Source organism: Hemiscyllium ocellatum, chromosome 21, assembly GCF_020745735.1.
Source record: "Hemiscyllium ocellatum isolate sHemOce1 chromosome 21, sHemOce1.pat.X.cur, whole genome shotgun sequence".
In the NCBI taxonomy this organism is placed as follows: domain Eukaryota; kingdom Metazoa; phylum Chordata; class Chondrichthyes; order Orectolobiformes; family Hemiscylliidae; genus Hemiscyllium; species Hemiscyllium ocellatum.
Window position 1 is genome coordinate 47544269 of NC_083421.1, and position 19994 is coordinate 47564262.

The 19994-nt window shown below is 37.6% G+C and overlaps 1 protein-coding gene across 2 annotated transcripts in view; it reads left to right on the forward strand.

Annotated features, from left to right (window-relative positions):
• mvb12ba (multivesicular body subunit 12Ba) overlaps nucleotides 1-19994 on the forward strand; it is a 171043-nt gene that overhangs the window by 49241 nt on the left and 101808 nt on the right. For both annotated transcript variants that reach the window (XM_060841079.1, XM_060841080.1), the window contains exons 4-6: nucleotides 563-659; nucleotides 1252-1381; nucleotides 8620-8751. In XM_060841079.1, the coding sequence (XP_060697062.1) occupies nucleotides 563-659; nucleotides 1252-1381; nucleotides 8620-8751 (359 nt within the window). The remainder of the gene's footprint in view (nucleotides 1-562; nucleotides 660-1251; nucleotides 1382-8619; nucleotides 8752-19994) is intronic.

Here is a 19994-nt window from a genome sequence, read left to right on the forward strand (position 1 = left end):
CTTTCCTCCCCCCATCCAAAATGTGCAGGTTAGGAGGTTGGCCATACTAAATTGCCCATAGTGTCCAGGGATGAAGGCCAAGTGGATTAGCTATGGGAAGTGCAGGATTACAGGGATAGGCAAGAGGGTAAGTGTGAGTGAGTTGCTGTTTTGGAGGGTCGGTGTAGACTCGATGGGCAGAATGGCCTGCTTCCACACTGTAGGGATTCTATGATGCATGTTGACGGTATACAAAGGGAACTAACTGTAGTGTGAATTGAAAAAGGAAAATTGCCGAGGGCGTGTATATTTGTGAAAGTGTTTGTTTCTAGTTGCAAGAAGTGTGACCATTACTGACATAGGCTTATTCCTGTATACTTTGTTTATGACAAGAATTCTCCTTGGTTTTGTCTCCAGAATTTTTCAGGAATGCTCACTTGAATTTTCTAGCATTTACTTGGTAGATGGAGGTTTATTTGTTTCTGTTTTGGAGGTGTAATGGAATCTTATGATATAGACGAACCAGAATATTGTAGCACGTCTGACACCTTTTGTTTTACTCTGTCTGTTGTGGCAATTGAAGAGCCATTTAGGGAATGTGCTTGTGGATATGAAGCTGATCGATTTAAAGGATACTTTACCAGTGGGCTTTATTCCTATTCAGGAAACAGTGGACACACGTAAGTTATGGGTTTTGTGTGCTGCAGACATGGTTAAGTGGTATTGGATTTTATCAGATAAAGACGTGTAGCTTTAAAGTTTTGAATTAGGGAAAGTTTATCTCTTATTTCATGGTTGTTAAAGCAGAACAGTAGTTGTAAATTATGTTCTTTCACAACCAGAATTAAACCAGTCCTGGACTTTTGTACTATGCCTTACGCAGAACACATTAGGGTGCAAATTAAGTTATTCAAATCTACATAATATTTGAAAGGAATTTTTTTATATATGTCAGTCCTGCTTGCTCTATAGTTTATGTCAATTTGACTGCAATTTTTGATGTATAAAAACCCAAAGGAATATGAGGAATGGTCATTCTTTCCCTTAATTGGTACAATAGTTGCTGTACTTCATAACCTGTAACATCTACCAAATTAACTGATGATCGAGTTCTTCTATCATTTATTATAGGGGTATACAATTATGTGCATATATCAGGGTTAGAGTGAAGCAACTGTCTTTTCTATTTATCAAGCCATTGTATGAATCATGCTTAAAAGCAATTTCAATAATAGGCACCCATTTGTATCATAAAAATTATCTTTTAAATAGAAGAGCAAGCTTTCAGAAAGAGAAGGATGTGTATCAAATTCATTCCTCGTGACTCGACTGAAGCTGCCATTTGTGATGTAAAAATTCTTGGCAAATCTAAACAAGCTCCCCCTCAGTATACTTTCATTGGGTAAGTGGCTTTAATTTGATAATCATACTGTGAAAAATGTGTCTGTGTGAGCTCATTAAAATCATTTTGCTGTTTTACTGCAAGTTTAATTTTGTCCATTTCAGTGCTGTAAAATGTGACAGATTGCATTTATGATGATTGTATTGTGTGGGTGCATGATAGATGTATTCAAGCTGAAAATGAATTAAGGCAAAATTGAGTGGATGCTGGACATCTGAAATAAAAACAGAATATTCAGCAGATCTGGCAGGATCTGTGGAGTGAGGAAAAAAAGTGTTTCTGATCTGTGGTCATTATCAGGAAATTTCATCAGGAAGAGTTTTATTGGAAAGTCAGGGACCTGATGCATTTATTCCATTTCTTTCTGTTCAGTTGATGCCAGATCAACTGAAAATTTTCTTATTTAGTTCTGTTGCTGAAACACTTTGTTTAGCTTGCTGGTTATGTTTTAAAACATCAACTTTTGCATCATTTTTGTTGTATTTATGACTTGTATGAATTGAATTTTAAAAGCTTCAATACTTTGCTCATTTTCATTCTTTCAGCTATTGCCTTCCTCTTTTGGCAAGAGGTAGTAATAGACTAGTCTAAGAATCTGATGAGTGCAATGATGTAAGCTAGTTGGTCACATTCTAGTTTTATAGGAATTAGGGAATAGTTAATGGAAAGAATGACCATGTAGTTGGATATATTGTTCCAGAATGGCTGTGCCCCTAGATTTACTGCTTTATACTGAAATTAATAATGTAGCATTTCTGTTAATTGAAGTCACACAATCCTTTAGAGAAAAGTGTTTATTTAATGAACATGTTTTGCAGTGAAACATTTAAGGTAATTTTGCTTTTTTGAAACCAAATCCTTCAAAAACCCATTTTTGGGGGGAGGGGTTGGCAGGAAAAGATTCCTGATGAAGGGTTTTTGCCCGAAATGTCGATTTTCCTGCTCCTCGGATGCTGCCTGACCTATGCTTTTCCAGCGCCACTCTCTAATATAGACGCAAGAAGTTGTCATCAAGCTGTCTTTCAGTCATATGTTTTATCCTCACAGAGGGCTACTATTTCTGAATTGTGGGCACTGTGATTACTTCTAAGCTTTAAGAAAAGGATTGTAATAATAATTAATACTACTGTAATGGCTCATAAAACTATTAAAACAGTAACCCATGGTTAAGTGGAAATATTATTATGATGACCAGTCAACTATCCAATTATCTTCACCAAAGCCTCATTATCTTCTTCCAGTAAATTATTGAGATGGAGCACAGAGGCTTCTCTGCTTGTTCAATCATTTCGTTCAATTTCAAATCCAGAGGAGTAGTAGATATCCATTCTGTGTTGGTTCCTTTTGAGCCTTGGTAAATATTCCCTTATCCACCTGCATTTTAATTTGGTTATGTGTGTGAACTGAAATTGGGACTACTTGTCTGAGTGGAAAATCTAACTCTTCTGCAGTTTTGCAATATGGTCGAGTAGAGCAATTTCATTAATCCATGTAAATACAACTTTCCCAATCAAAAAACAAAACAGTATTTTATCCTTTGTCCACCCTACCCCCACTGTTTATATCTTTTAAAGCATGTACAAAAAATCCTGATGCAGTTAAACACAGAAAATAAATTTCAGCCCCCTTCTAATTTTCAAAACATGAGCTATGGGAGCGTAAAAAAATACTAAATTGTTATCCATTCCTATGAATTAAAAACCAGTTAAAAACAGAAATTTTCGCACCATCATTATTAAACATTCTGTGAGGAAACTCTAGTGCAGTTGAACTACAGGATATCTATAGTATTATCATGCTGCTAGCATTTCCCCATTCCACTACCACCAAGGTGATTAATTTATCAGCTCTACTTCAATTACTGAGCCCTTGGTATTTGATCAGAGTTTAAAAAGTGATAGTCTTTTCGTCTGTAAACCAGAGACCCTCTCACAATGTACACTAGCCAGAATTTCTGTTGCCATAAGTTTCTGACTTTCACAGTAACAGAGTATATTTAATTTAGATCAATACATTTTCTTCCCAGAGACCAATACTTTAACTAAATTCCATATGGAAGAGAGAAGAAAATAACAAAACAGTGAATGCTTACAGAAAAAACAATAAATTAGGTAATCTTTCCTTTTATTTTCAGCTGCCCTTCCAAATAACTGACGATAATATAACTAAAGAAAAAGTCAGTTTTTACAGTTAAACAAAACCTTTTGTAGCCTCTGTCATGATAGGGGAAAAGGAAGAACTACAGTCATATTTTTCTGAAGATGCTTTAATGAAGCAATGTTCTGAAAGTTTACACCTTTTAACTGGAAAGGGACACGTTTTATTTCTTGGTTAGTCCTTTTCTTTTTCAAGCAGATGTTTGGTTTCTGATGATTGCAACTCCAACATTTGGAAAAAAAGTTCAGTAATAGCCAGGATGTACTGATTACCCTACTGAGTCCTTTCACATGGGCCACTGTGATTAATGTGCAAATTTCTCTCACCCTTCTGGTGGCCACTGAAAGGCAATAGTGAGCCATCCCATAGCCTTGATAAGTAAAACATTATCCAGCATTGTAAATTCCTACTTTTGTTAATGGCATCTCTTGTTCCATGTTGACTACTTGGACTGATTTTGTTCCAAGAGCCTCAACCTGCACCTCTCTAAAATCTAAAAGGAGTATTTAGTTTTACTTATCTGATTCTGAAAGGCATTTGTTTCCCAACTTAGATTCTGACACAAATTACTCTTACCAATCATCTTTCTCCTTTTTTTTTAAAAAGCGTTACTTCTCACTTCTCTATTTAACTGAGATTAAGTTGCTCACACGTTGGTTAAATGTTGTTCACCTTGCTAATTTGTATTCACTAACGTGGATATAACTGGTTAAGCCCAAATTTATTGCCCACAGTAAGATAGTCCAGAAGTGAGAGTTTGGCAGTAGCATGAAGTCAACAGCAAATTTTCCTGTAGTTGTGAGATTACAGGTCGTCTCAGCTGTAGCTCAGTAGCATTCTCAGCTTTGATTCAGAGCTTTTGGGTTCATCTTCCATCCCAGAGACCGGCATAAAGTCAACGCTGACTTTCCACTGTGTTCTGCTGTTAGAGTTGCTATCTTTTGGATGTGAAGTTAAATTGTCTGCCTCTTAGTTTTAATATAAAAGATTCCATGACACATCTTTTTGAAGAACAGGGGACTTCATTTGTCTAACATTTGTTTTTCAATCTAGATTGCTAAAATTGATTATTAATTCGCTTTTATGTAGGTGTTTGTGGAACCTTGCTGCACACATTTCTTAACTTACAACAGCAACTATCCTTCAAAACTATTTAATTGTAAATGCTTAGGGACACCCTGAGAGTGTGAAAGTTTTGTAAATGAAAGTTTGTGTAATGAAGTTTTCTGAAAGCAGGTAATGCTGGAAACATATGACAAGTAAATTGGTATCTGAAAGAGAAATCTTAACAGGTCACACTTAAAACATTATGTACATAGTTGGGGGTGCTGCCCTTTTGAGACAGTTGGTCAGATGACATTGAGGGGCCGTCTAGAACTGGCTGTGGAAGTGTGAGAATCCTCAATAAGATGTTCCTGTTCAGATTTACCATTTATCTACCTGGTACATAATTCGTTGTTTCAAAGAAAAGATCAATGTATCACCCAGTGATGAAATGGGATCTGACTCACCAACTCTGCAAATTTTTTTTGTTTGGCCGGGGGAGCGCCTGGACTTTGGAAATGTTGTAAGGAGGTAAGGTGACAGGAAGTGGTCATAAGGGGGCTCTGTCTGTGGTTGGTGCTAGGAAAGAAGGTACTCGCTCGGGTCTGAGCTGAGAGCAGCAGTTGGGCCGATGACTGAAGAAGAAAGTACATACCTGGGAACTACTGAAGTTGTCGCAGAGAGCAGTTGTAAGGGGCCTTGGATTGCTGGTGACGCCAGGGAGGAACGGTACAGTAACACAGATGGTGAGGGAGTGGCTGACACAGGAGTGTTCACTGAGGGGACTCAGGCTGCGAATGGCTATAAGACTAAAGTAGCAGGAAAAATCCCTGCTGCAGGAAAACGAAATGGCAAGCAGAATTTAAGGCGATGAAGAGAGAGAAAATTGGACTCTATATGAATGGAACACTTTTTTTTTGTTTTTAAGACCAAATTAATGTGGCTGAGGACATCATGGTACTGTTTTTTTTAGTAGTACCATTGTGAGCTAGACCTTTGCAATTCTCCCAGAGAAGACATTCCAAGAGCTATGTAAAGAGGTAGGAAATTATTTCCCAAACGGGTATAACACAAAGGAGAGTCCATTGCGTGATTTGTGGTTGCCTTTAAGAGGTTTGCAGAGTACAGCAAAATTGGAAGGTACCCCCAAGGTGCCTGACAGCACAGTTTGGTTTGTGGTCTCCAACATGAAGCCATCTAACGGAAGTCAGTAACAAGGAGAAATTGCTCCCTCAATGGAGTGGTTGCGAGTAAAGAAACCCAGTTGGTTGACAACACCCAGGTACATCAGGTAGTTGAAACTCAGCAAAGTGCGGTACCAACTATAGAATGCCACTGATATGGTTGCAAGGAGTCAATGTGTTGGATCCAAGAAGCCCAGTGCTGCAGGTGCAAGTGAGTGGGCCATATTGCCTGAACTGCCATGTTCAAAGCAAACAAGAGAAGGGGAGTTGGAATGAAATAACCCTGAGGACAAGACATATCTCCAGCCAGCAAGTAGACAGGGAGTCAGCTGGATCTGCTGGAGAAGCAGAAAAATTTAAAAGAACCCTAAAAAGATTGCAGGAGCACAGTGTACAAGTAAAAAGAGAGAATTGCAAGATTTAAAAAAAAACTCCATAGAGTATTTGAACATGTAATCTAATGGTGAGGACTACACAAGGTGCCCAAGAAGATGGAGGCTATCATGAAGGCCCCTAGACCAGAGAATGAGCCTGAACTGAGACCTTGCTTGAAACTTGTAAATTGTTATGGCAAGTTCTTGTCTGACCTGGTAACCGTGCTAAAACCTGTGCATTAGACTTTCAATCCAAAGTTGGATTGAATGTGTGACACCCCACCTTATAGGGTACTGTCACACATCTTCCTGAATGGAGAAGAAAGGCCCATTGTGTTTGCATTGAGGTCACTAACAAAGATGGAGGAGAATTTTGCTCAAGTCACAGAGCATAGTGTTCCGTCATAAGTTCACCCATTTCCTTTACATTGGGCACTTAGTGCTACTGACTGACCACAGACCTGTAACCTCCATTTTTGGCCAGGATACGGGAATACTGTCAATGGTGTTTGCATGCTTGCAGAGATGAGCATTGGCTCTATCAAGTCTATTCCTATGAAATCAAATAATGTCAAATGGAGATTCATGGCAATGCAGATGTTATGTCAATATTGTCACTACCGTGGAATAAAGGTGTTCCTGACTGGAACCTGAAAATTACGACTTTTCCTAGGATGACAAGGAACCAGTGTCAGCAACTTAGGTGCGGAATGTTACTTGGAATGACCTGGTTTTGAGCCAAGTGGTAGACTTTAGTTCTGAGAGGAAGGACCACTCATGGAAACTGCGCAGAACTACTCCTTTACCTATCCAGGAGGTGGGAGTTGTCCATTATGGGTGAGTGAGTGTTTAATATGGCGAATGAGAGTTGTTATCGCTCCCCTTTTTAAGGGAAAAGCTGCCAAAACAAGGGTACCCCGACATGGTGCGAATGAAGGAGATAGTGAGGAGGTATTTTTGATGGTCGAATATAGGCTTCCAGATTGAGGAGAAACTAGGATCATATGAATGCTGTGCGTTAGTAAGGATTGCACTGCTGTTATCGTCCCTTAACCTATGGGAACAGCCTCAAACACCATGCCAACAGATTCACATCAATTTTGCAGCAGCAGTTGCGGGACAGATAGTGGTTATGGATGTACACTCCAGGAGGCTCCAAGTGGCAGTCGTGAAATCAGTATTGACGGAAGGAATGATGGATCACCTGGATGAAATATTTACGAGGTTGTGAGTGACAGTGGTTCAGTTTGTGGCGTAGGAGTTCGAGGAAAATCGTACAGTCAGACATGTGAGATCAGCTCTGTTTCACGCTGCAACAAGTGAAGAGATTTGTTCAAATGTTGAAGCAGGCCTTAAAGGGTTCACAGGGGGAGGTTTGCTAGGACGGTGAGTCAACAAGTTCCTCAATGTGTAGAGAACACACCACACATGACAACCCAGTGTTTGCTGGCATTGTTAATGTTCAACTGCCAGCTGAGAACCATTTTTGACTTACTAAGGCTGGAAGAGACCAGAAAGGTGGTAGAGTGAAATCAAGAAAGTCAGATGGCCAGAAAGGAAGGAATCTCAAGGTTGAAGGTATTCCAAAGAGGAGAGACTGTATTAGCCAGGAATTATACATCTGGGGAGAAACTGATCCCAACAGTGGCTCAAAAGAGACCGTTGTCATACACGGTGCAGCTAGGGATTAACTTGTCTGAAGGACACGTGCTGTCTGGCTGGTTGCTGCACTTCATCAGTAGGGGGCGTCCCTCGGAATACTGAGCTGGTCCAAATGGGACCAGTGGTGTCAACTGAGTTATGTGTTTCCGAGCCAGGGAGGAGACAACAGCATCACAGAGCAACAATAGCCAATCGGAGAGAAACCTAACTACGGAACAACAAGAGATTGTTGAAGCCCTGGAACCTACGCTAGGAAATGGTCCTTGAGGAATTACCATCCCCCTGACAGACTGATCACGTTTCATTGTAAACTACAAAGGGTGATTTTGTTTCTCTTTTTTTTGTTTCCCTTTTTTTGTTGTTTCCATAGTGCTTGCATAGCAGTTATAATTGTATGTATGCTTATCAGTGGAAGTTCTAAAATAACAGAGGAGCGGTGTTATGTACATAGTTGAGAGTGAGAGCTAGTCAGGTTACTTGGAGAGGAGGAGCTTGGTTCCAGGCTAAAACTGGCTGTGGAGGTGTGAGCATCATAAATAAAATGTCCCTGTTCGGATTTACCATTTGACTACCTGGTATATAATTCCTGATTCCAAAGGAAGCATCAACACATTACTCTTTACTGGTATGCTGCTTAGAAGCTGAGTTGGCAGTATAAAAATTCCATGATCTTTAGTAAATTTTGATATTTAGCCCATCATGACATTTCACAGTTCAAAAATGAACACTTGGAATTGCTTTCATTTCAGTGAATGTTTTTGCATGGAAATGATTCTGATTTAAAAGAAAACGTTAACTTATTTTGTGTAATATTCAGGGAACTGAACAACATGGGAGTCTGGTACAGAATGGGAAGAGTTCCTAGGACGCAGGTGGTGTCAACAGCTACAGTAACAACTACATGCCTGACATCCTCCTCTTCGCCAAGTCCTGCTCCTAATCTCCCCAGGTATGTTTTTTTTAAAAGACTGTATATTAATCACTCTTTTGTAGCAAGCACGTCCTGATTTGACTTCTAAAGTTGTTACTTTTTCAAAAACAAAATACTGTTGTAGTGGCAAACACGGTATTTCTATTGGTGAACTACGAGGTGGATTTGCTAGGGTTTTTCCTGATATGAAAATGTTCAGTGTGCACAGTGCTGCAGTTAGCCATAAAATCATGATATCGAGGCAGAGGAGACGACTTGTACTCCTGCTTGATCTATTTTATTCTTATTCCTAACTTTTTTCACTGCCTGTTTTTTACTGAGGGAAGTGGGATTTTCATTGGAAATGCTTTCAAACTCAGCCACTTGCTACCATGCAACTGTAAACCTGAGACTAAACCTCTGGTCGCTTGTCATTTGTAACTGAATTGTCAGTCGTTGGTGCTGCAGTTCACTGCCATTAGAAAGATCTTGTTTGCCGGAATAACTTGCAACATGTCTCATAGTGACAGTGTTCTACAGGTGGAGAAATTGCTTATTATGGATTCATGAATGCTAAATATGATCACAGAAATGACTTCTCTGAGACGAAGAACAAAATCTTTCCAATTTCTAAAGAATTTGTTGATTTTTGTTTGTTTAAAATATCAGGACGTATGTTGGGTCTTACAGTTGTGTATACAGTATGGCAGGGAACATAATATAGTATTTTTGCGTTTTAAAGCAAAGCTTTTTAACTTGCATCAGCAAAAGTGTTAGCCTGGCAACTCATTCAATGGCAGCTTAGTCATGGATATTATTATGTTGCTGTACAAGACAAAGTACAGTTACCTTCATTTCTAACTTTCCTGGTTGTAATTGGTTTTATGATTTTTTTTCATGCTATTCTGTGGTAGGGGAGAAGCTTACAACTTCCAAATTCTCATTTTAGAATGTGTATGTTCAAATTGTGTTGAGTTATATGTTAGACTTAGTGAGGTGGTCCTAATTTGTCTTCTGAAGCCAAAATGGAGAGGGACAACTTTATGGATTATAGCCAATCAGGAGGAGCACAGTTATTAATGGAAGGGGGGGTGGGGGGATGAGAAATGACAAATAATCAAGTTTTAGGCATCACCAAAGCAATCCTAATTAAGCTGTAGGCTAGCAACATCAAAGGCATGCCTTTTAAGGATTTCCTTTCATGCATTAGCAAGTTTCTCTACATTAAACATACATCAGAATTGCATGTTTTAAATCTTTCTTGCACGAGTATGTTTCCTTTCACCTTAAAAACCTTAAGAATGGCAGCTCAAAGCCAGTTGTCAAATGTGTTTGCATAACTTGATTGATGAATTGTTTCTGGCGGTTATCAATTTGAGATTTATCTTGGTAAGGTGCAGAAAAGGAGGAGTAAGTGCATCAAGTACTGTTGCCATTTCCCCCCCACCCACCAAAATAAAAGCAGGCACCTCGCATAATTTCCATCTATGAGTCTATCTCAACCAACTGTTGTTCCGTTAGCCTAATTCCCACTAAACTGTGGACTATCCAACGCTTTCCTTTTTATTTGTTCTTGAAATGTGCAAGGCCAGCATTTATCACCTATCCCTAGCTGTCTTTTAGAAAATGGTGGTGAGCAGCTTTCTTGGACTACAGTATATATGGTGAAGTTCCTCCCAACCATTTTGATCAGTTGTAATTAGATACAATTGAATGGCTCTCTGTACTATTTCAGGGGTGACTTAAGAATCAGCCAATTTGTAGTGGGTCTGGAGTTGTATGTAGGCCAAGTTTTCTCTTCTAAAGTGAATTTGAATAATTTTTATAATATTTGATTGTTTCATAATTGTTAATTGGACTAACCTTTTAATCTAGATTAGTTTAATTGTATTCCTGGTCTACAAAATAGCTGAGGTAAGTAGTCATTTTAAGCCACCTCCATTTTATCATTACCACCTACAATGGCTCACCTTTTTATTCCTTTGTGCTGCCAAATTATTACCCCACCTACAGCCTTCCTTTCAGTTCAAGTCCCTGAAACAGTTGTTCTCTCCCAATTCTACAACTCAGTTCTACTATCTTCAACTGTCACAGCACTTAAATGGCCAAATGAAAAATATGAAATAATACCCTCCTGATTGTGAACAATGTATGTTGATCGCCCTGTAGCCTTGGAGATACTGGGCTATGCTATCCTTCTATGCACTCCTTTTCCATTATTCATTTTAGTAACACTACCCTTGCTTCCCTCAACTCACCTATTCAAATACAGTTAGAGCGATGCTTTGTTCCTGCAGGATCTATTCTTGACTGTCCTCACTTGCTTATCTACATATGAGGTTAGCATCCACATGCAAGACTGGACTACAGCTATTTGTTCCGACTCCTCTGTTATTCCTTTCTTGTAAGAATGTTTGTTCAATATTCTTTTGAATAGATCATAATTTCCTCCAATGTAATATTGGGAAGATAAAAATTAGCATATTCAACCACACTACCAGTTGTGCGCTCATTCCAGCTATCTAGCTCATTCAACTGGACTGTTTGAAGCCTAAACATTAAATTTGATCCTGAATCAAGCATTTGATCCCATAGCTCTCCATCAGAATGACTACCCACTCTCACTTGTGCAACATCATTTTTTTCCATTCCTCCCTTAGTCTGTTTGCAGCCGCAACCTTCATCTTTGCCAAGATATTTCCATATTCAATTATTCCAATGCCTGCCCAGCCGTCTAATTTATACCATTCAGCTCCTCTAAAGCTCTGTTGTCCATCTATTTTGCTTAGATTATCACTACAACTTGTTGTTGCACATTGGTTCCAGGTCCCAATTGCTTTCATTTAAACTTCTCGCCCTTTTCTATACTTGTTGCTATGTCCATCAAGCTTTAGGACTGGTGAACTATCTGACTTCTGAGCTCAATGCCTCGGAAATGAGTCATTCCAGAGATAGTCACTTAATTGACAGTTGCTGATTCACTGCAATTTTTGATATTGAATTTACCATTGTAATAGTGTAAATATTGTACAGAAACCATTGTGTCAATTTTTGAAATCCTAAACTGGAACTACAGTTCTGCCACATGGAACACTGTGGTTATTGAAAGGTGAGATGATGTATTGCCTCAATTTCAGAGTTGCAGTGATCTAGAATTTTGGGCACACCAATCATGCACTTACTGGATTCCAGTTTCCTGGTGCATTACATTACAAAATTATAAATAAGGATTTGCTGCAAGTAGGTATAACCCAACTGCACATATACTTGTTTGCTGCCTTGTATTTGGAGCTCGTTGAGACCACAAATGGAAAAGAGAGAATTCCAAATTATTACTTCCTAGCATTTCTGTTTTGAAGGACATTTCAGTTTTTGCTAAACTATCTAATTTTTCACTTTACCACCATAATCAGAGGTTTAAATGATGACTTGCAACAAAACCAAATTTTTCTTTCTCATTATATGGGCTGCATTTGTTTCCACCTCCATTTGTCCTTACAATTTAGGAATCTTGGTTTCAATATAGGGAAGCATATGCCTGAGGCATTCTTATAGTACAAACAAATGATTTTAAGTCACTTTATTTTTAATTGACATATTTTTGAACATAATTAAGAATTGAAATTAAAAGAAATAGCCTTACTGAACTTTGATTTTGGAGTGGCCAGATGGTTTGTGTCCTTTGGTTTACACACGTTGCTTTGTGGACTGATTTGCAAAATGGTAATTTTCAGCTTTGGAATACAAATTCCATCCAAAACCTTATTCTTGTTATTTCAGCTTTTGATTTGTAAAAACCAGAACCATTGTGTGGAAATACTTTGTCAAGCAATAATAAATTACTCTTTTTAAACTTAATAATACAAATTAAAACATTGTGTCCCCAAGTAGGTTCACATTAAAACTTGCATGAGCTACAAATATTTTATTTTACTGTTTTATGACAAAAAATGTGTTGTACTGAAAAGGATAAAACATTGACGATTTTTAAGTTCCTTGTTAAACTTTACTTGGCTTTCAGTCTTGCGAAAACCCAATCATTGACTAGAGCAGAACTACAGGGACCAAAGGTTTGTGGTCTGTCTACTAAATGAAAAAAGGAATTAGTGAATGATTTTTTGCTGTGTGTAGTCAGCTGGGATTGACATTATAAACTGGGTTATTAAGCTGAAGGTGATAAAGGAGAAAATATTGATCCTTTGCCTTTGAAAGTATGCAAGGCTCTTTTGTTTGTCTGCATAGACTGTATTTCAACATTGCTGAAAAAGCTCATGACCAGGTTTTCAAATTTCCTTCATTATGTTGTTTACTGTATTTCCTAAAGCAGTTACCAGCAGTTTAATGCTCGAATATTTAGTTACTGTTATCTCCCAGGTTGTAAAAAGAAGTTTAGTTATCAGTTTAATGATGTCTTAAATCTGATACTGACAGAATAACAGTCTAGCATGTCAGCACTATTTCATTTCAGGATCTTTTAAATTAATTTTGCTTTAGAATATATATTACATCTGTAAGGTTTATGAAGTCCTGATGCAGTTTGCAATGATGTCCTTGTGGAGGACTGTAGGATACAAAGGAACAGTCAGTACATTGTGTAAATTGTATGATGTACATTGTGCAGCATACAATGGTCAGAATAATTTGCTGGCTATACTTAAGGTTTGGCTGGATCAGGGCTATCACATATGACATGAAGCTGTGCAAGACCAAGGATTATGCTGTGGTGTTTTAGTTGAGGGTTAATGGCCTGTGCATGCATTGTGATACAATGCCAGAGCTCAAGATCTATCCGAGTTGTCGGATTTGAGAAATGGGTTCCAGATTGCCTGCTTTCTGTGTAATTCCGGGTGGAGTCCATTTATGTTTTACAAACGTGTTTAAATTTAGTCATTTAACAGTTTCAGGATTTACATAACATACTGTATTTTACAAAATGTGTTGTTTGTGTATTAGGTGGTAGAAAATTCCAGGTATATTGTGTGTTTATACCTTGCAGGGGTTCAAACCAGTCTGTCAGCATGAAAGAGACCAAGTTGTTTTAATACACAAACTTTTGTGTTCATAACTAGTGCCACAAGATTTATAACAAAGCAAATAGACTTTTAGGATCTATTACCAACATGATCTAATATAAAGCTGAAAACAAAACGTTGTCCATTGCTTTCATCTAGAAAATGATCCTCTAGTTTGGTGGGCGACATGGAAATCTTGGGAAGCACTCCGAGGTAGCTTAGGTGCTCAGCCAGTAGATTGATTCTCATTTGAAATTATTTTAGTTAACCACAGTAAAATTAAGACACCTCTCACAAAGCATGGGCCCAAAATTGAGTTATTTAAAATCATAAGGGAATGTGAAAGTGGATAGACTATTCCAGTTGGGAAGAGTGGGGAAACGCTGAGGATATGTGAATATGTGAGATATCCAGAGGTATTTCTTTCTATAGAGGATATATTAGTCTTTCCAGTTCATGTCTTGAATGTGGATTTGTTCTTTTCGGAAAGGAGTTGGACAAGTTTCTGGTTATGTGCAAAACAAAGGTGCGAGGTTGGCTGATGTGCTTTATGGTCACTGTGGTATAGCGGTCTTTTTTTTAACAAGGGGTCAGAAATGTTCCAGCTTCTGTTTCTGTAATGATCAGGGTTTTTGCTCCTGCATGTTAATGAAAAGCTTGGGGAAAGGTGATACACAACTGCACTGCAACTGCATGGGGCAAGTTCATTGAATCAGTTCGTTTCCTGTTTGTCAATTTTGTACATTCTTATGAAAAGCAAATTCAATTATTTTAATATTTACCAATATGTTGAAAATTTCTGTATTAAAAACCAGTTGGGACCCATTGAAGTAAATCATAATGTTACATAATGAGTTGTCTGCTGTTTAATTTCAGCGTTGCTTTCTATATGGCCCATTGAGGACCTCTAGTGGCAGAAACCTAATATTTGAAACTGTAACAGCAATTGTTTGATGCTAACAGATCCTAACCAATTATCTTCACAAACTGCTTTCAGTTGTCATGATTTGGAGATGCCGGTGTTGGACTGAGGTGTACAAAGTTAAAAATCACACAACACCAGGTTATAGTCCAACAGGTTTAATTGGAAGCACACTAGCTTTCGGAGCAACGCTCCTTCGTCAGGTGATAGTGGAGGGCTCAATCGTAACACAGAATTTATAGCAAAAATTTAGTATCATGTAACTGAAATTATACATTGAAAAACTGATTGTCTGTTAAGCTTTTCATCTGTTAGAATACAGTGATAGTTTCATTTCTTTCATGCGTAAATCACAAAACCTTTTTTAAAAGTTGCATTCCCGGGTTAGCTGTTAACAATGGTCTTAGCTAGACAATATGTTGAAGGTGTTGGCCCTTTGTGTTCTCTGTCTATGCCATGATGTTTAGATTGATTCTAATCTAAAAAGTGAGATAACAGAGTGCTACATGAATGCATGAATTTTTTGAGCAAAGTACAATGTAACTCTGCAAGTACAAATTCATCCTTTTGGGGTGAATTTGTACTTGCAGAGTTACATTGTACTTTGCTGAAAAACTGTATGCATTCATGTAGAACTTTGAGCTGAAAGACTGCATGAATTTATGTAAAACTCTGATTCTAATCTAAAAAGTGAGATAACATCATGGCATAGACAGAGAACACAGGGGGCCAACACATTCAACATATTGTCTAACTATCACCATTGTTCACAGCTAACTTTTTAAAAAAAGGTTTTGTGGTTTACACATGAAAGAAGTGAAACTTTCACTGTATTCTAACAGATGAAAGGCTTAACAGACAATCAATTTTTCAATGTATAATTTCAGTTACCTCACACTAAATTTTTGCTATAAATTCTGTGTTACGATCGAGCCCTCCACTATCACTTGATGAAGGAGCGTCGCTCCGAAAGCTACTGTCATTCCAATTAAACCTGTTGGACTATAACCTGGTGTTATATGATTTTTAACTTTGCTTTCAGTTGTGATGTTGATTCATGCGAAGATTTGATAAGTTGGCACTAGTATCCTTTTTAGTGTTCTTGGGTCTCTCTGATAATGTTGATGACTTTGTAGAATGATGGGACATTGCACAGATCACTTCAGTAAGATTTGCTGTTGCCTTTTTAACATTGAGCCATATTTATTTCTTGACTGGCTTTGGCAAAATTAACAAATTATGGTAAAGGCTCAACTTAAAATTGCTACATTCTTAATCGCTAAATCAAAGAGTAATTCCAATCCGAGGTATACAAGTCATGTTGCTAAAAGAGATTGAGATGTCAAGACCGCAGGTGAAATGAAATAAATGCTGTTGACATTGTTTTTATGTAGACATGCTTCTGACTTGAAGTTTAGTTTCTGTTATGGTGTAAAGTTACCGTTATGGGCTAAACAACAAAGAATTAATGGTCAGGATATTTCACTTGCATGAAATTATAGTCTTTTATGCCATTATCAGACAGCTGTTCCTGTACCCTTTATTTTAATGCCCTACAAGGTGGAAGTAGTAGTTGTGGAATTAGTTTGGCTTTCAGAGTACCATACCCAAGGGCAAAATGACTGCAGGTGGAGTGATCTGCAAATGCATTTGATGTAGTTTTATACCATTGTATTAGATGATCTCAAAATGGCAAATGTTGCACAGCAAGCAGAACTTCACAAAAAGCAACTAATATATTAAACAATTTCAATCTAAATTCTCAGCATATATATTACATGTACTGTATGCATAATGCATAGTCTGTAATGAGTTTGCTGTATTTCATGACACTGATTTGCTTTTGAGTCTATACTGTTGTGTAAGCTTTTTGCGATTTGGGTGTGTCACTGAGCACCTTAAATTTAACAGCAATGGATTTCGCAAATAATTTTCAGAAGCAAAGGCTGAAAGAGTTCAAACTGAAGGTGTTTGACTTTCACCAGAATGAAAGCAGGGCTAAAATGGTTAAATTACAGCCACCACCTGCACGTTCCCCTTCATTTCACACATGAACCTGACATGGACTTATATTGCTGCTTTCTCATTGTCAAGATCCTGCAGCTTCCTTACTAATGATATTATGGGTGTATCTATGTTACAGGGACTGCAGCAATTCCAGAAAGTGGTCTATCACTACTTAAAGGCATTTAGGGATGGGCAGTAAATGTGCAAATACTCTTAAAATTTTTTTTTACTAAGATAAGAGCACTTTGCATTTACTTCAAGAAGGGAAAATTATGGGGTGATCTAATCTAAGATCATTAAATGAATAAAAAGGTTGTTTGGAGAGAAACTGTTTCTTACAGTGGAGGATTCTAGAATATGGGTGGTAACTATTTTCGCATTATAGCTAGCCCTTCTGGAATAATACCAGGAAGTACAACTTAATACAAAGGGTAGCAGATCTCTGAAACACTGCTCTCTAAAACAAACTGCAATTGTATACATAGAAACATTCAATACTGAGGTTCATAGATTTTTGTTAGACAAGAATATTCAGAATCAAAGAATCAAAATGGGCAGATGGGCTTAAGATGGTAACCAGCTGTAATCTAATTGAATGATGAAACAGACTTGAGAGACTGAATGGTCTTCAATGAAGAATTCAATAATTTTCATCTTTCTGCTTGTTCATTCTCTAGCGAGGCTGGCTTTTCTTATAACAGTTAAATTTAAGTAGCCACTTTCAAAAAGAACTCTCATGCTTTTTCAAACTCCATAATCAGTGTTTCTGTTAACTACTTGAGTTAGAGATTCTGAGACATACATTATACATGTGTCTAATTAACAACGTGAGACAGGTGACAGGTGTCATAAATACAGTTCTGAAGATCTATGAGCAATTTGCATATCTGTGTCAAACTTACATATCCTCAGAATGGAGAAAACCAGTTATTTTTCAATCAAAAGAATAGTGTTGCTAATTAAATGACGAAAATGAGTCAAATTTAATCTTTACATCTAAGACAGAATTTGATCCTTTAGTAAATGAAACCAGCAATTCCATTTTACTGCATTGAAATTGTTAGATCCATCACGTTGTAGTTGAAGGTAACCTTTTTCTTTTAGGGTTTAGTCAACATTGTCCATTCTGCAAGCCAGAGCTGAGTTTCCCACCTGTGGCCTGCATGAGTGTTGCATTTTATGCACAATATCTAGGATCAAAATGAAAATCTTTCCTGCTGTATTAACTGATCTAACTGAGGCACGTGCCCTCTTGTGGTTTTATAGCCTTCCTAGACAAATAAACAGAATTGATTCCTACGTTGTGGAATAATCTATGAATTAAGTATTTTTAAAAAATCAAGCTTAAATTGTATACAAAGTCTGCATGAAATATTTAACTTCGTTACTGAAACTTACCTCTTGATTCCCTGCAAAAAATATAAATGTGTGTAGCATTCCATTAGTGCTCTTCATCGTAACCTCAATTTGTATTTGAGGATTCATATAATCCTTCAAAGCACTCCTGTCTAGCTCAAGAAATTTGGAATAGCATTGTAGCTGTTCAGTAGTCTGTCACTTGGATTTGAAAGCATCAGGTCCTCTTTCTCTCAAGTCTGTCTGCTCAGTCAAGGTGATGGACTGACAATTAATAGATTGATAACAATGCAGAGAGTTGTCAGGAAGTATGATCGAAAATTTTGCAAATACACCAGCGTAGTCTGCCTGTGTGAAGAAAATTGATGAGTTGGGATTTGAGGTGTGGGGCCCTTTGCCAGACCTGCAAAGGATATTCACCTGAATCACTGCTTCATTTTTCTCTGCAGATATTGATTGACCTTTTCTGAAGACTCTAGCATTTACTATTTTTGTTTTAGATTTCCAGTAGGTGCTATTGGTGTGTTTAATAGCAATAGCTTTGCAAAGCCTGTCCACATGTACAGGTCAGGAATGTGCTGGGATACTAACCGTATGCCTGGATGAGTGCTGTTCTGACAAAGCACAGGAAGCTTGACACCATCCAGGATAAAATTGCCCACTTGTTCTGCATCAAATCCACAAACATTCACTCCCTGCACTAGTGTCTCAGCAGCACTAATGTCTACAAGATGCACTGCAGAAATTCTTAGACAGCACCCTCCAAATCATTGACCACTACCCCATCTCAAAGGAAAAGGCCAGCAATACATGCAATCATTTACGAGTCCTTCTGTGAGCCACTCGGCATCCTGACTTGGAAAAGAATTTTACGTTGAATAAAGACACTTAAATTTGTTTGAAATCTGAGTGACCAGACATGGGTAGGCTCCCATATATATCCCTGCCATTCTGAAATAAATTTTAATAGAATTAACATGATTAACTTAACTTTGAAATCTTGCTAGGGTACAAACCTGCAACCTCTTACTTAATGACTCTGTAATCCAGCATTAGTCTGTTCTGTCACCATCACAGCATTTATTTCTGCTTCTGCCTTGCTACACAGCAATATCAAGCAAAAACATACATCCTTCCAGAATAGAATATCTATGCAAACAAATTGTGCTGCATTTTGACAAATTGAAGCTTTTTATTATTTGGTGGAAAGCTTTGTTGCCCCACTAAACAGCACTGCTAAGCTGTGGGGACAGATGGGTAATCTGCTCACAAACCAGTGTTGCTGTTGTACTGACTGCTCAGAGCACCATTATTAGTATTAGTTCAATTTTGCTTTATGATTGAACTGAGGTTCAGCAGTTCCATCATATTAACTCACTGCTGGCCTCGTCTGCTTTACTGTAATTGGAATGCAAAATTTGTTGAAGTTCCAAATAGTGACTTTTTTTAATTTGCTAATAAAATATTTTGTTATGCAATATTTGTCTCATTTTGAAAACGCTGGGCTGAACATGCTATTTAATTTTTGTGTTTTTAATTTCTGTCCTAAATTTTAAGTGCATATAAACTTCCAGACAGAGAAGGAGAACAAAATGACCATAAAGTTTAACAGGTTTACCAAGACTTGTCCGTGCTTTTATTTCTAAACATGGTCAGCATTTAATATCAGTTTGTCTCCTTGTTATATAGGATTTTCTTGCCTTTGAATCTTTGAATTTTGTTTGTGAAAGTCTGCAACTTTGTACTGTACTCCGCTATTTTTGACATTTCTTTCAAATTTCAAAAATGATAGTTAATGTGGTGATAAGAGTCCTTGGTTACATCAGTAATGATGTACAACGACGAAGCAAGACAAGACTTCAAAAGGTTTCTGTATCTGTCGCCACTGACTGCAGTGATGTCTAGGGAATGTAAACATTTAAGGCTGTCAAAGCTTGTTTATCACATAAATATGTTATCACTCATCAAAGTTGTATTTTTTTCTT